The 16,220-nt window shown below is 43.2% G+C and overlaps 1 protein-coding gene across 1 annotated transcript in view; it reads left to right on the forward strand.

Annotated features, from left to right (window-relative positions):
• The window catches only part of nom1 (nucleolar protein with MIF4G domain 1), a 46,161-nt gene that overhangs the window by 2,046 nt on the left and 27,895 nt on the right, over positions 1-16,220 (forward strand). The window contains exons 2-5 of the mRNA XM_055664392.1: positions 4,471-4,607; positions 8,030-8,225; positions 9,912-10,235; positions 13,983-14,093. Coding sequence (XP_055520367.1) covers positions 4,471-4,607; positions 8,030-8,225; positions 9,912-10,235; positions 13,983-14,093 — 768 coding nt within the window. The remainder of the gene's footprint in view (positions 1-4,470; positions 4,608-8,029; positions 8,226-9,911; positions 10,236-13,982; positions 14,094-16,220) is intronic.

The following is a 16,220-nucleotide window of genomic DNA, read 5'->3' on the forward strand; positions in this document are numbered from 1 at the left end:
TGTTGCTAAGCTCCATCGCCTCCTTGTATTGCGTCATGCACTTCACACATTATTTTGATCTTATCCTTTTGTTTTTGCAGATTTTTGTGAGGTCCTGCCAGGTTCCTTTAAGTTTGATTCGCCTCTCTCTCTCACTGACCTTAGTTGATTTTGATGGGCAGATGCAGCACAAAAGCAAGTCTATCGGCCCTCTATATCTGTGCCAACCATCAAGCAGCACCAATTTAAAATTAATCCCTTTTTTTTCACTGCACATCCCATCAGCTCTTCCCAGATTCAACCACTCACTTGCAATTTATTGAGGTCTGTTTTCCTACTAACTCGCGCATATTTGAAATGTGGAAAGAAAGAGACAAAATCACAAGGAGGAGGTGCAAACTCCACACCGACCTCACCCAAATCAGTTTTAAATCCAAGACAGCACCTCTACTGTCTATGCTGCAGTGAAAAAAGTTGTTTGAGAATTAATACAGTGAATGTCCTCCCATTAATTACATTTTGTGCATAGTTGTAACATAGTCTTCAGCAGTCCCTCACAATCAAGTCCCGACTGCCTTTCCAGGTGAAACGGGTTCACTTGCCTGCCAGTCTTTCCAATGTCATCTACTGTATCCGCTGTTCCAGGTGTCAACTCCTGTACATCGGCGAGACCAAGCGCAGGCTCTGCAATCCGCTCAGTCCACCTTAACCTACCTGTTCTCCCGGTTGCTCAGCATTTTAATTCCCCCTCCCATCCCAATTTGACCTTTCTGTCATGGGCCTCCTCCATTGTCAGAGTGAGGCCCAGCGCAAATTGGGGGAACAGCACCTCGTATTTCGCTTGGGTAGCTTACACCCCAGCAGTATGAACATTGACTTCTCTAACTTCAAATAACCCTTGCTTTCCCTCTCTCTCCATCCTTTCCCCCTTTCCAGTTCCTCCACCAGTCTTACTGTCTCCGACAACATTATATCTCTGTCTCGCCCAATTCCCCCGACATCAGCCTGAAGAATGGTCTCAAATGGAAACATCACCCCTTCCTTCTTTCCAGCGATGCTGCCTGTCCCACTGAGTTACTCCAGCTTTTTGTGTCTACCCTCACAATCAAGAATGATTTGTTTCTTCTCTGGATTTGTGGGTTCTGAGTTGACAGAAGGTGACTGTGGGAACTGTAGATCTTGTAATAGATAGGAAAAAGTGCTGGAGCGACTCAGCAGGTCAAGCAGCATCTGTGGAGAACATGCATAGGTGATGCTTTGGGTTGGGGCTCTTTCAGGTTGATTGTAAGAGGTGGGGGGGAAGAATGAACAGGACAACACCTGGCAAGTAATAGGTGGATGCAGTTGAGGGCTGTAGATAGGGCTGGATGTGTTTGGCAGGGATATGTCATAGTTTGAAGTGTTGCACATCATCAATATTTGCACACCATCTCTATATACTTCAGTGCATGGACTTGAAGATCTCAAATAATTCCTTTTGTCCCCTTATGACTTTTGACAGTCAGAGACTGGTGATTCCCATGAGTTGTTAGGGATGTTGCCTTTCTTTGGGGAAACGTTAACATATTTTAGATTTTTCTGAGTCCACTTAGAATGGCCTCATATTAGATCTTGCGTTATGTTGTTTATTTCAGGAGTCTGGGGTGAGGCATGAGAATAAAACAGCCCATCCAGAAAATCTGACTGTGTGTAACCAGATCTTCAATGCTTGAAATGTTGGCCTGTTAGCTGATGACTTTAGTTTGCATATTCTTGCAGGGAATTTTAAGGATTGTGTCCTCCTTCAATCTTCCTTTGTAAACCCTGGCCAAAATTCTGCCTGCATGTGCTGACATAGGGCAGTCTAAAGGAAATCCTGGCCTCTTTAACAGGCATGCTTCTTCCTCTGCGGCAACTATCCACTTTTATTTGAACGGTGCAATGGTCATTGGCTCAACCATAAAGCAAGACGGGTTCCAATAATTTACAATGCATGTGTAAGTAAAATAAGATGCAACTGAAGATGTGAAAAAAGCACAGAATCATGGAAATATTCAATAGCTATGTAGGATCTTTCACAAATGTAATTTTTTAAGTTGATGATGCTCAATCAACCTATAGCATTGCCATCCTCCTTCAGAAGTCACCTGAATATTTTCGTTGTTTAAAGATTCGAGGCAAAGATATTTCTTCGTGACTTTTTCAAATGAATGGTGCCTTCTCACTTAGTCCCTCTTCTGATTTATTTCCAAAAAACTCCTCATTTTGGAAACTATTATTAAATTGCTCAGCCCTCTTCATTCTTGGAAATAACCTTGTTATATCAAGGGTACATCATGACTGAGTTGGAAAATGATTTATATAAGAGTAGGGAAGTTGGTAATGTGAGGTTCCCTCTTGAAGTATTTGAATTCATGTATGAATCCTCAATCTCCTTACCTTCTTGATAGATTTTTAAATGCTAATCGTATTTGATGCTCTATTGGCCTCCCTTGAAGTATACGTTGTATAAGTTATTGAAGTGTGTGAATTGTACCCCCTAAGGAGCCAGACCCATGGAACTCCCTAACTGGAGGCAAGACTATGGCCAGAGTCTCGTCTCTTATTCAAATCTGAGAGCTCTTGAATATCTCAATATTCAGAAACTATTTAAAAACTACCTGCGCTGCTTTAAATATATAGATAACAGAGCCTTATAAACATCATAAAAGTTTGCTTAAAATATATTCCAACGCTAATAAAATAGTTAAAAGCATTAAGGTATGATGAACAAAAGTAACAGAGATTACCGCTTTCTTCCTAACTTCTAGATTGAAATTGCCATTTAAGTCAATATAGTATTCGTAGTAATCAGAAGTGATCATGTATTGTCTTTCTGCTGACTGGTTAGCACGCAGCAAAAGCTTTTCACTGTATCTGGGTACACATGAGAATAAACTATACAGCGTTTCAGGGCCTCCCGATCTGGCTGGTATAATAGCTCGAAGACAAAATCTCCAGCATTTTGCTGAAGAAACCATCATAATCTTTGCTTCGTAGCTATGCAGATGTCCAGCATTGTGCCTCCACATAGTCAATCTGCATACATTTGTGAGTACTGAACAAGTAGTTGAATTACAGTGCTTTTCTTTGAACAATCAGTCAAGTGCAACAATGTCTGGCCCAATATTTCCTGATATCTTGTTTTTTTTGGGCAGAGAAATGTGTAAAAATTCTATAATGTTGATTTGTTAGGGACAGTGGCGTCAGGGATGGCAAGGATCAACAATGACTACTCTGACACTCGCAGTAGGGTGAACTCACGTAATATAGTTTATTTATAGTGGCAAGAAAGTCCACGTAAGCAAAGTGAGGCTGTCCGGCGTCGTCTGTGTGCGTTTGAGGATGTGTTGACGATCTCAGGCTTGTCTCAGCAGTGCAGTCCTAGTCTCGAAGGAGGAGACATGGTGATCTCAGGCTTGCCCCTGCAGTTCACCATTGCCTTGAGAGGAGGTCCCTGTGGTCTCGGGCTTGACCTGGCAGCTCAGCTTTGGGCTGGAAGAAGTAGGCGCAGCAATCTCTGGTTTCTCCCTGCCGTTTACGCTTGCCTCAAATCTCAGGTTTGTTCTGGCAGGTTAGTCTTTGCCTCAGCATCTGGGCACAGTCCCTCATTGTCTGCGGGCACGTAAGAGGCACAAGCGGTCTCGGGTGTGACCCGGCCACTCAGTTTTGGTCTCAGTGGAGAACTAGTTGTCTAGGGCTTGTCCCAGCAGCTCAGTCTTGACCACAGCATGGTGGTGTTGGGTTTGGATTTGTCCCAGTGGCTCGGTCTTCCAGACCTGCAATGGGAACACAGTGAACAGGGAGGTTGCCCCCTCCCGGCTGGAACACCTGGGTTTAAAAGGAGTTGGCTGTCAAATTGCAGGTGGGCCATTCCAAAATTAGTCAATTATGGACAGAAGTTACCAATGGTGCTGAGGTTTGGCCTCTCCTGACCTATCGGCCGGTGATGAGGATCAGAGCAGCATCTGTCACAGGACTATTATGTACCTTTGGGTGTCCCATCCCGTCCAATGCCAGCATTTGTTTCTGGGGGCAGTAGTTCAATAAAACCATTTGAGCTAGAGGAGAATTAAAGTGCTCAAGCACCTCAGTGGGTCAGGTAGCATCCCAGGAGAACATAGTTTTATAGTGTATTGTGCTTATAGATAAAAATGGGAGTGAAATGAACATCAGAACTCTATTTTCAAGGGAGACTAATGAATTAATGGAATAACCCAAAGAGTCAGTGGAACATGTGAAAACTTCTTCAACATTTACTTCTGGAAATTGTACATTTCTACGTAATTCTGCTATTTAGAGAGCTAATTACATATTTGTATCTTGACATTCAATTTATCCTCAAGAGAATAATTGAATCCTTTTTTGTGCTCAACGTAAAATGTTCCTGATTACACTGTGGGGGGAGGTGGGATGGAATAAAAACTACACAATACATTTCACTCAGTTAACTTGTTCAATCTGTTCCTCTAGGACCGAACAACAAATGATAGCGCAGTTTCTGGAAAATATATCCCTCCACAGTTACGTAAATTGTCTGAAACGGTGACTGCAAAAAAGAAAGAAGAACTTGCAAGACTGAGGAAGACTATCAAAGGACTTCTGAATAGGTACTGATATGAAAGCTTTGTGGTGGTGCATTAATTCAGGATAGATTTTGTAGAGATAACTATAAATCTTTTCATTTTCAGGAAAACTAGCAATATAAAGTCAGAGTTGAACAGCACGGAACCAGGCCCTTCACTTTAATCCCCTCATGCTGACCAAGATGCCTATTTACGCGGATGCTATTTTTCTGCATTTGGCCCACATCCATCTCTGTTCATGTATCTGTCCAAATACTTTTTAAACACAGTTTGTACTTCCCTCGACCACAACCTCTGACAGCTTATCTGATATGCTGACCAGCGATGGTGTGAAAAATTTTCCATTCAGGTCCCCTTTAAATATTTACCCAGTCACCTTAAACCCATGACCTCTAGTTTTAGACTCCTCCACCTGTGGAGAAAGACTGACCATCTATGCCCTTCATAGTTTGCTAGTACAGGTGCACAACCTTTTATCCGAAAGCCTTGGGACCAGACACTTTTCGTAATTGGGAATTTTTCGGTTTTCGGATTGGAAGATTTTTAGCATAGATTTTAACGGCTGGCTCAGTGGTAGAGTGCTCGGCTCGTATCCGCAAGGTCGCGAATTTGTGCCTCGATCCCGGCATTTACTCGATCGCGAGTTTGAGTCTTCAATGTAGTTTTTTCTTGCAGAATAGGAGAGAATAGGGAGGGTTAGGCTGGGATCATTCTCTGTGAGATAATCTTAGTGCGGGAGACAAGTATAGGAGAGGTGTACTGACTGTGTGGGCAGAACTTTGGAAGTGATTGCCCACCATTCTCAAAAGCCGCTGTGTCTCCCTGTCCCTCCAACTCCAGAGGAATCAACTCCCCGATGGGCCGCTACGGCAACAAGTGGCAGTTCGCCCACAGCCTGAGCTGCGCCACCCCAAGAACAAGACGTACCTTGCATACCATCAGCTTCTGCCCCTACGGGGAGCGTGTTCCTCTGGAGTTGGAGCGGGGCTGGGCTGGAGTTGCTGATCTGGGATCTCCGTGCTTGCAGTGGGCCTGGGGGTTGGTGTCCCGATGAGGGGGCACAGCTCGGGCTGTGGGCGAACTGCCACTTGTCGCCGTAGCGGCCCATCGGGGAGCGGCTTCTGGTGGTCCTGACGTCTTCGGCCACCCCCCTGTACAGGAGCTGAGACTGGGAACTGTACCGCCCTTGCAGGTGAGCAGGAGAGTGGGGTTGTTTGCAGTTGCAGAGGGAGGGGGCAAGGGCGGTACAGTTCACAGTCTCAGCTCCTGTCCAGGGGGGTGGCCGGAGACGTCAGGACCAACAGGACACCGACTGCAAGCACGGAGATCCCGGAGACTCACAGCCAGCAGCAACTCTAGCCCAGCCCCGTTCCAACTCCAGAGGAACCCGGGTTGCGGATGAGGGGGCGCAGCTCGGGCTGTGGGCGAACTGCCACTTGTCGCTGTAGCGGCCCATCGGGGAGTGGGTTCCTGTTGGTCCTGACGTCTCTGGCCACCCCCCTGGACAGGAGCTGAGACTGGGAACTGTACTGCCCTTGCCCCCTCCCTCTGCAACTGCAAACAACCCCACTCACCTGCAAGGGCAGTACAGTTCCCTGTCTCAGATCCTGTACAGGGGGGTGGCCGGAGACGTCACAGCCCGAGCTGCGCCCCTCATCTGCAACCCCAAGAACAAGACGTACCATGCACACCATCAGCTTCTGTCCCTACGGGAAGTGTGTTCCTCTGGAGTTGGAACGGGGCTGGGCTGCTGCTGGCTGTGGGTCTCTGGGATCTCCGTGCTTGCAGTGGGCCTGGGGGTCGGTGTCCCGTTGGTCCTGACGTCTCCGGTGACTGGCACTGACCTGCTGGCATCACCGACGTGAAGACAGTGCAAAGCCCCCGCGCCGGTGCAATGGGCGGGGAACTGGAGAGGGGAGGGAAGGGGTTACACACATGGCCGGGAAGCAGAGTGGTGTAGGTGGGGTCAAACTGAAGGGAGCGACAATCTGCTGCTGCCTTCCCGCTGAGTTAAAAAGTTCCCAAGCAAGACTCACGATACACTGTGTGTATCGTGAGTCTACCGTGGGAACTTTTTAATAAATTGGTATGTTCATGATATCCAACGTTATTGCTAATTCTTATTGCTCTTTTTTGTAATGTGCATAACGGCTGTAGGTTGGTTTTGTAGGCGTTACCCCATATCTCCACACAGTAACTCAGATATGGCAATATGAGTGTATTATACTCACATTGATCAGATATGGCAATATTAGTGTATCAAGGTACCATGCAGGACAGTGTCAAAGGCCTTGCTCAAATCCATTTAAACAATTTTATCACCCTGCACTCGGCATGGTTGCGCAGCGGTAAAGTTGCTGCCGAAGACCCGGGTTCGATCCTGACTACGGGTGCTGTCTGCATGGAGTTTGTACGTTCTCCCTGTGACCGTGTGGGTTTTCTCCGAGATCTTCGGTTTCCGCCCACACTCCAAAGACGTACAGCTTTGTAGGTTAATTGGCTTGGTGTTAGTGTTAATTGTCCCTAGTAGTATGATAGTGTTAATGTGCGGGGATCGCTGGTCGGTGTGGACTCGGTGGGCCGAAAGGCCTGTTTCCACGCTGTATCTCTAAGCGAAACTAAAATTAAACTAAATACTATTCGTCACCTTGTGTAAAATAGCCCAATCAAATTCACGAAATACAATTTCTCAAGGGTGAAGCCAGACTGACTATCCCTAATCGATGATGGACACAAAATGCTGGAGTAACTCAGCGGGACGGGCAGCATCTCTGGAGAAAAGGAATGCGTGATGTTTCAGGTCGAGACTCTTCTTCACACTGATGGCACCGTGCTGCCTATCCCTAATTAAACCTTGCCTTTAAATGCTGGTGATTCCTGTCCTTAGAATCGTCTTCAGTAATTTCCCCACCACTAATATTAAACTCACTGGCCTGTCGTTCATTGGTTTGTCCTCGCAGCCCTTTTTAAATAGTGGCACATTTGCCACTCTCCAGTCTTCCATTACCTCTTGCGAGGCCAAAGTTATCTCTGCTATGGGCCCTGAAATTTCTTCAATACCTTCCCAAATTTCCCAAGGATACTCTTGATCAAGCTCTGGGGATGAATCCAACTTAATATGTCTTAAGTCTGTCAGCACTTCCTCTTTTCTAATGCGGGTATGTTCCAATATATCATTCTTCATTTCCCTTAATTCCGTAGCCTCCATGACTGAGCAGAAGTCATGCCAAAATAATTCAAAGCATTGGTTAGAGTGTACCTACTATGATTGGAGCTGCTTTGGCAACCACAGTATTGAAACTGCAGGATAGATTTACCAGAATGGTACCTGACTTGTAAATGTTAAACAGATTATAAAATCAGCAATTTGCATGCATATTCAGTTGTATTGATATTTATAAGTTTGCTACCTTGTGTGTATTTAATAATCTGATTACTTCTTTCAGACTGACTGAACCTAACATGGCCTCCATTAGTGGCCAGCTTGAAGAATTTTACATGGCAAATAGTCGTAAAGACATGAATGAGACACTGACTGATGTTCTGCTAACAGCCTGTGTCACACCAGCCTTGATGCCAAACCGGCTGATGATGGAACATGTTCTGCTGGTTAGCATTCTTCATCACAATGTTGGAATTGAGGTAACACCATCACCCGAATATTTTTATCAAATTGTTCCATGATTGGTCTATTCTATTGTTGGTATTTTTTTATTAGCCACTTAGTTATCTGGCAGCAAATTTACATAGTTGAAAACGAATTGTTAAAAATTGTATTACAGTTCGTAGAACAAATGCAGCCGTTTTGTTTTGGTGAGAAGTGTGTCTTTTAAAAAAAATTCCACCATAGTTGGGGAACGAGCTTTTGCAGCTTATTAAAAACAGCTATCCAACTTTAATGAAGCCATAGCATATTTTGTAACCTCAAAGGGTGCGGTTACTTTAGTGGGTGTGGAAGGCTTAATCAACAGTGAAAGACCATTTCTGTATGCCAAGAGATAGTATAAATTTCAGTTTTTAAGTCATTATTACACAAGTCTGGTTAAACTAGTGTTGAATGACATTAAATAAGAATATCATTTGGAAAGCCAGTTGTTTGTTAACTTTTCCAAATTCTACGTTTTCTCCTTCCCAGGGTCTCATACAAAACTATGCATTTGTTTCTAGCTTTCTAACTCAAGGTAGATGAGATGCATGTAGTTTCAAATCAAGTGACAAACTAAGCTGTACAGTTGAAAATCAGGAAGATATACAAAGGTAGACAAAAATGCTGGAGAAACTCAGCGGGTGAGGCAGCATCTATGGAGTGAAGGAATAGGTGACATTTCAAGTCGAGACCCTTCTTCGGACTGATGTGGGGGCGGGAAGAAGAAAAGAAGAGGCGGAGACAGTAGGCTATGGGAGAGCTGGGAAGGGGAGGGGAAGGAGGGAGAAAGCAAGGACCAAAGATCCTATAGGATCTTTGGCAAAGGACTACCTGAAATTGGATGTCAATGTTCATATCGCTGGGGTGTAAACTGACCAAGTGAAATATGAGATGCTGCTCCTCCAATTTGCGGTGGGACTCACTCTGGCTATGGAGGAGGCCCAGGACAGAAAGGTCGGATTGGGAATGGGAGGGGGAGTTGAAGTGCTGGGCCACCGGGAGATCTGGTTGGTTAGATATGATCTTGACTGGAACATCGCTGCAGCATTAAAGGACAGGCACCTCACTGCAGCATTCCACAGCATCAATAAAGAAAGGCACAGCAGTTCTCTTGGTATCCTGTTCAACCTTTATTCTTGGATTTGCATGTATAATCAGTTATTTATTTATTGTTCCTGAGAATATTATCGCATATTGGTTACTGTTTCTTGATGAATAACGATGACTGCCCAATTGAAATGCAAAAATCAAACTGCTGCTGGTGGTTGAGTAGCAAATATAGGGCAGGGTGGGGGAGGAGGAAGGAGTTGTCGATGTTTAGGGTCAAAACCCTGCATCAGGACTGGAGAGAGAAGATCGCTTGTCTTGTAGCTTATCTTCCCCTTCTACTCTCAGTCCTAATGTCGAGTCTCAACCTGAAAAAAAACAACAATTCCTAAGCCCCTCCCCCACAGATGTTCAAAACCCACTAGTTATCGAGCAGTTTGGGGTTTTTTTTCCTCCAGATTCCAGCATCTGCAGAAATGTGTGTGCCCAATTTAAATACTTTGTCGTCAAAAAGTGCTTTGGGTTATGTGGAGATTGTGACGGTCATCATTTTTAACCCATGATTGGACCATACGAAGCTCTAATGATTACATATTAGCATTCCAGGTATAAGATTCATGCTATTTGTTTTGCAGGTTGGAGCCCATGTTTTGGAAACAGTGGTGAAGCGATTTGAAGAATACTCTCAAAGTGTCAATGAAGGAAAGGAATGTGATAATCTAATCAATTTGATTGCACATTTTTACAACTTTCACATGGTACACTCTGTGTTAGTGTTTGATATTTTAAAGAAACTTGCCAACAGCTTCAAAGAGAAGGACATTGAGTTAACACTTTTTTTACTGAAGCATGTGGGATTTGCTCTTCGGAAAGATGATGCTGTGGCATTGAGAGAATTCATCATGGAGGCTCAAAAGAAAATTAACAATGATGGTAAACAGTTTCATGACCAGACCAGGGTAAGAATGATTTCAAATTTAAGTCATAATCCATTGAAGGGCAGGGAATCAAAAAATGGTTTAAAATGGTACAGAGCTGTGATGTGAAATTGAATTATATGCCGAACTCTGAAGTTTCTTACTCGAGTTCCTAATTCATTTATAGATTGAGGAATTGATGGAGTCAAAGAGCTATAGAGTTGGTAAACGGCTCTTCAACCCCAACCAAATGTGTCAATGGTGTGCATAGGACATCTGATACTCATGTTCTAATTCAATTCAGATGTATAGCATGGAAAACCTTCATGTCACTGAGTCGTCACCGACCATTGATCACTGGTACACTAGTTCCGTGCTATCTCACTTTCTCATCTAAATGCTAGGGGCAATTTACAGAATCCAATTAAACTACAAACCTACATATCTTTGAGATGTTTAAGGAAACCGAAGCACCCAGAGAAAACTCACACGGTCACAGGGAAATGTGCAAATTCCGCACAGACAGCACCACAGGTCAGGACCAAGCCTGGGTCTCTGACGCTGTGACGCAACAGTTCTAGTTAGTGTCAATCACAGATATTGGAGATTTTGCTGATATAACTAGATGGAGTTGCTCTAGTTCATTCTGTAGATGATACAATCTGTAGCCAATGCATGCTGGTCATCAATGGAGAATATTTCAGGTGAGGTGGTTGCTTTGCCTTGGATTCAAACTTGTCAAACTTGAGTTGTCTTGCAACTCCACTGAGACATGTGAAGTATATTCTTCTAGGTTTTTTGTCCAGCTTTGTAACAAACGGAGACGTTTGGGAAAATTACTTGGTGAATCGCATCACAAAATTCTGAAATTCCACCCTCGAGCAGCCACAGCTTTAATGGCCAATCTACTTGATTTTCTAATCTACGACCACATACAAATGATGCAGTAGCGTCGTGGTTCAATTACTAGCAACACAGAGTTTGACTCTCCATCATTTAACATTGATGGAATTAGCACACCAATACCTGGCATCCTAAGAGAGGCAATGTTAGTAGCGATGGTGATTCCTTCTATTGCTTATTGATTATGAGTAAGATGCCAGGAAAGAGGGTACTGAATGTCTGGCATACATCATCCTGACAAAGATAATTTTAACTATAGCCATGGTATTCTGGCCATCAATGGAGGATATTTAGGGTAAAGCATATCTTAAAAAATTTGCTCCCTAGATTGCTAGCAAGGGGATTGAATGGGTCCTAACAGAGATTCCAACCACCCACTATACATTCTTCCTTCAATGCCCTCTTAACTACTTACTTTAAACCTATGTTGGAACTTTTGATTATGGGCAGAAAGAATTCTTAATGTTTACTATATCCCTATTCTTGTCTAACTTTATCGAGTCCCTTCTCCACCTCCTCTGCTCCAAATAACGCCTTTTCTCATAACTGAAACGCTCCATCTCAGGCAGCATCCGGGTGAATCGCCTCAACACCCTCTCCCATGCATCAATTTTCTTCCTATGATGTGATGGCCACAATTACACACAGTACTCCAGCTGTGGCGTCATCCATTTTTGTTAAGTTGTACCATTGCCTCCATGCTCTTGCGTCCTTTGTCCTGGCTATTGACGGCAAATGTCCCCTAATGCATCTTCACCATCTGATCTACCTCTGCTGCTACATATATCATCCTACATGCATCATACATGCAGGGATTCTTTGACTTCTTCATCTAGGTCCACTGTTCATCAATACCCCCTCAGACCCCATCATTCACTGTGTGTGTACTATCTTTTTAATGCTCCCAAGAGCATCAACTTGCATTTAACAGGATTACATTTCAAACATGCATTTTTCAGAGGTAACACGATATTTAGAGTCATAGAATGATACAGCTTGGAAACGGGCCCTCTGACCCAACTTACCTATGCCGACCAACATGCCCCATCTGCATTCGTCCCCTAGGCCTTAGGCCCCTATTCATTCAGTAGGTTAAGTCTATCTTCCTCACCATTGATAACAATGCCAATTTTTCTGTCATCTGCTAACATACTAATCACACCTCCAACATTGTGAATGTATAGACCAAATAGTATGGGCTCAGCACTGATCCCTGTGGTATACCATTGATTACAGACTACTAAACAAAAAGGATTCCTCGCCATTATCCTCTTACTATTGCCAAACCAATTTTGGATCCAACCTCCCAGCTAATCTTCGATCCCATGGGCTCTAACATGTTGGACCAGCTTGCCATGTAGAATCTTGTCGAAAGACCATTGATGACTATGTAGATGACTTCAACCACATTGCTGACAACAAGCTGGAAAGGGTACAGAGAAGATTTACGACCATGTTGCCAGGACCTGGGTTCTCGGGAAAAGTTGAGTAGGCAAGGACTTTATTCCTTGGGAGTGCAAGAGGATGAGAGGTGATCTTATAGAGGTGTGCAAAAACATAAGATGAATAGATTGGATAAATGCACAGTCTTTTTCCCAGAGTGGGCGACTTAAGAACCAGAGGACATGGGTAGGTTTAAGATGAAAGTGGTGGAAAATTTAATAGGAATCTGAGGGGTAACTTTTTTATACAAAGGTGGGGAGTGTGTGGAATGAGCTGCCAGAGGAGGCCGTTGAGGCAGGCACTATCTCAATGTTTAAGAAACATTTGGGCAGGTACATGGATAGGAAGGTTTAGAGGGATATGGGCCAAAACGGACAGGTGGGCCTAGTGTAGATGGGGCACGTTGGTCGGCATGGTTAAGCTGGGCCGAAGGGCCTGTTTCCACACTGTACCATTCTAAGACTCTTAAAGACTCTGATCTTTGAAAAAATCAGTCATATTGGTCAGACTGGATACAAAACCATACTGCCGATCTTTGATAAATCCCTGTTCCAAGTGTAGTTTAATCTTGCCTCTTTTTTGCAATGTCACCTACCATTGACATTAAAGTCACAATCCTGTAATTACTTGGCTTATCGTTGCTATCTTTCTTAACCAAAGCTACCACGTTTACTGTGCTCTATTCCAAACTGGAATGCACTGTCTGAGTAGGTGGTAAAGGAATCGAGTACTTAACAACATTGAAATAGTATATAGACAAGCATTTGAATTGTCAATGCATAGAAGGCAATTGACCAAGTACTTATAAATGTGGTTAGTATACATGGTGCTTGTGCAGCCAGTTTATGTACTGAATGACTCTCTGACCCTTTCTGATGAGCACTTTGCTAAGGAGAACAGGTCCCTATTCAATCTAGGATCTCTATAAATGTATACGTCAATTATTTTTTCCCTTCGCCTCATCTGTTCCAGAGCGATAACCACAGTTTTTTTTTTCTGGTGATGTCTCCACATTCTCTCCAGTACAGCAGCAACTTTTTTATTTGCGCATCTCCATTAGATTCTCTGGACTTTTTCTCTTCTAACCTGCCACGAGGAACCCTGTTTTTGTAAAAAAAATATCTGCGAAAATCCGCATAGACGACATCAAATGCAAATAAAAGCTGAATTAGCTGGAAGCACTCAGCAGACAAATAGCATCTGTGGAGAGCACCAAAACCCATCAGAATGATAATGAGGGAGACTGGGATAAAATCCAGCTCATTTATAAGCACTTTAGTGGTATCATGATTATGAGTGGATATTAGGTAAATGAGGCTGATAACTAGCAATTTTGCCAAACATTTGATAGTGAAATTGATTGGACTGCATGTAAAGGTTATTTTTTTGCATGTACTTTGGATTCAGCCCATTGCTTACCTGCACCGTATTTTCCAATTCCAGGTTCGTTTTATGCTGGATATCATGTTAGCACTAAAGAATAATGACATGCGAAAAATCCCAGGTTATGATCCTGAACCGGTGGAAAGATTTCGAAAGCTCCAGAGGAGTCTGGTAATGTCACAATCTTGTTAAATGTTACTTTTCAAAAACACAGAGCAATGCATTAGTTCTGCTAATAAGTGGAAGTATGCTGAGAGTTTTCTCTAATTATGATTTTAATTATAGACTATAACAAATGCTTGTCTGGGTATCTGCATACAGCACCTCTTCTACTTGATTGTTTTCCTCTTCAAGTAACAGAATTATCCAAAATATAAGCTTAGATGGGGCATCTTGATCAGCAAGGGCGAGTTGGGCTGAAATGCCTGTTTCCACGGTGTGTGATTAGCGGTCTTGCCAAAGATTTGATAGTGAAATTGGTTGGAGTGTGCATAATTAAGTTATTTTTTGTTGTTGTGTGTTCTTTGGATTCATCCAAATGATTTCCATCTACCCATGAATATGACTCGACCGGGTTTGATATCTCCATGATTTCTTTCAATCCTGTCTAAATCTCTTTGTTGCCAGGCTGCTTCTCTGGTACACACACTGGATGTGTCACACTTGTTTTCAATTAAACATGGAAAGCACCATTGTAATTATCTTAGCCACCATCAGAAGTTTTTCCCGTTGCATAGATAACATCTCTCTCATAGTCCAGCTGAACTATTCACAACTTCAACATCATACAAAGTTTTGAATTAAGCTTCCAATCGTGTATTCACTCCATTACAAAGAATCATAGTCACAAACCACAGATACCGACCCTTTGGCTGACTGGGACTCTGACCATCATACACCTATCTTCATTAATCCTATTTTCCATATGGCGTGTGACCCTCATCTAAATACATTTTCAGATGTAGTCAATAAATAATTTTAAGGCAGAAATTGACAGATTCTTGATTAGTAAGAGTGTCAGGTGTTATGGGGAGATGGCAGGAGAATAGGGTTGAGAGGAAGGATAGATCAGCCACGATTGAATGGTGGAGTGGATGGGTCGAATGGCCTGAATCATGAGAGGAATAGATTGGGTAGATGTTCAGTCTTTGCCCAGAGTAGGTGAATCGAGGACCAGAAGAGATGGGTTTAAGGTGAAAACATTTAATAGGAATCTGAGGGGTAACTTTTTCCACACAAAGGGTGGTGGATGGATGGAACAAGCTGCCAGAGGAGTTAATATTTGATCTGCCAAAGGGGGTAGTTGAGGCTGGGACTATCCCAACGTTTAACGAAAAGTTAGACAGGTACATGGATTGGACAGGTTTGGAAGGATATGGACCAAATGCAGACAGGTGGGACTAGTGTAGTTGGGAAAGGTTGGCTGGTGTGGGTAAGTTGGGCTGAAGGGCATGTTTCCAAGCTGTATCACTCCATGACTCTTATGAATGAATAATTTGCCCCTATAATTTATGAACTTTACCTTAAACCTATGCCTAGTGTTAGACCTCTCCATCCTGGAGGCGAAAAATGTTCTGACTGTACCGTATTTATGCCTCAACATCTTTTTTCGGCAACTCTTAAAATGTTGCAGTACTCATTTAATGATTGCTCTGGACTGCTCAACTAGGTTCTGTTCTCCAGTCACTTGTTTAGGATCAGAAGCTGCAACCTTTGACTCTTAAGCATTGTTAAGAATCACAAACAATAAAGATGACTGGAGACGCAGATAGTGGAGTTTGGAGTGACGTGTCCTCACTTTAAGAAATTGTGGCCTCTGATGTTCATTTCATTTTTCACATTTCAGCCCAACGATTTCTCTCACGGAATTATATTTCTACTTACCTCACATTTAGCTTTTTCCTCCACATTTAATATTCTTTTAAGTCTCTTTCCTTGGAGGGCTCCGAACAGGTTCATTGCATATTTTGTCTGTCTATCCAGCCAGAATTTTTAAATTTAAAGCTACTTAAAGCAATTTAAAGTCTGAGTCAATATTTCAACTAACATTCCATATTTGTAAACCATCAGGAAGGCCCAGAAAAAGATGTAGGAAGGAATTGCAGATGCTGGTTCATACCGAAGATAGTCACAAAATGCTGGAATAGGGCTTCGACCCAAAACGTCACCCATTCCTTGTATCCAGCGATGCTGCCTGTCCCGCTGATTTACTCCAGCATTTTGTGTCTATCTTCAGTCCTGAAAGATGTCTGTTGGTGCAATGCCACAAGGTGGCAGCGTTGCATGGTCAGAGTAATT

Source organism: Leucoraja erinacea, chromosome 2 (genome assembly GCF_028641065.1).
Source record: "Leucoraja erinacea ecotype New England chromosome 2, Leri_hhj_1, whole genome shotgun sequence".
NCBI lineage: Eukaryota > Metazoa > Chordata > Chondrichthyes > Rajiformes > Rajidae > Leucoraja > Leucoraja erinaceus.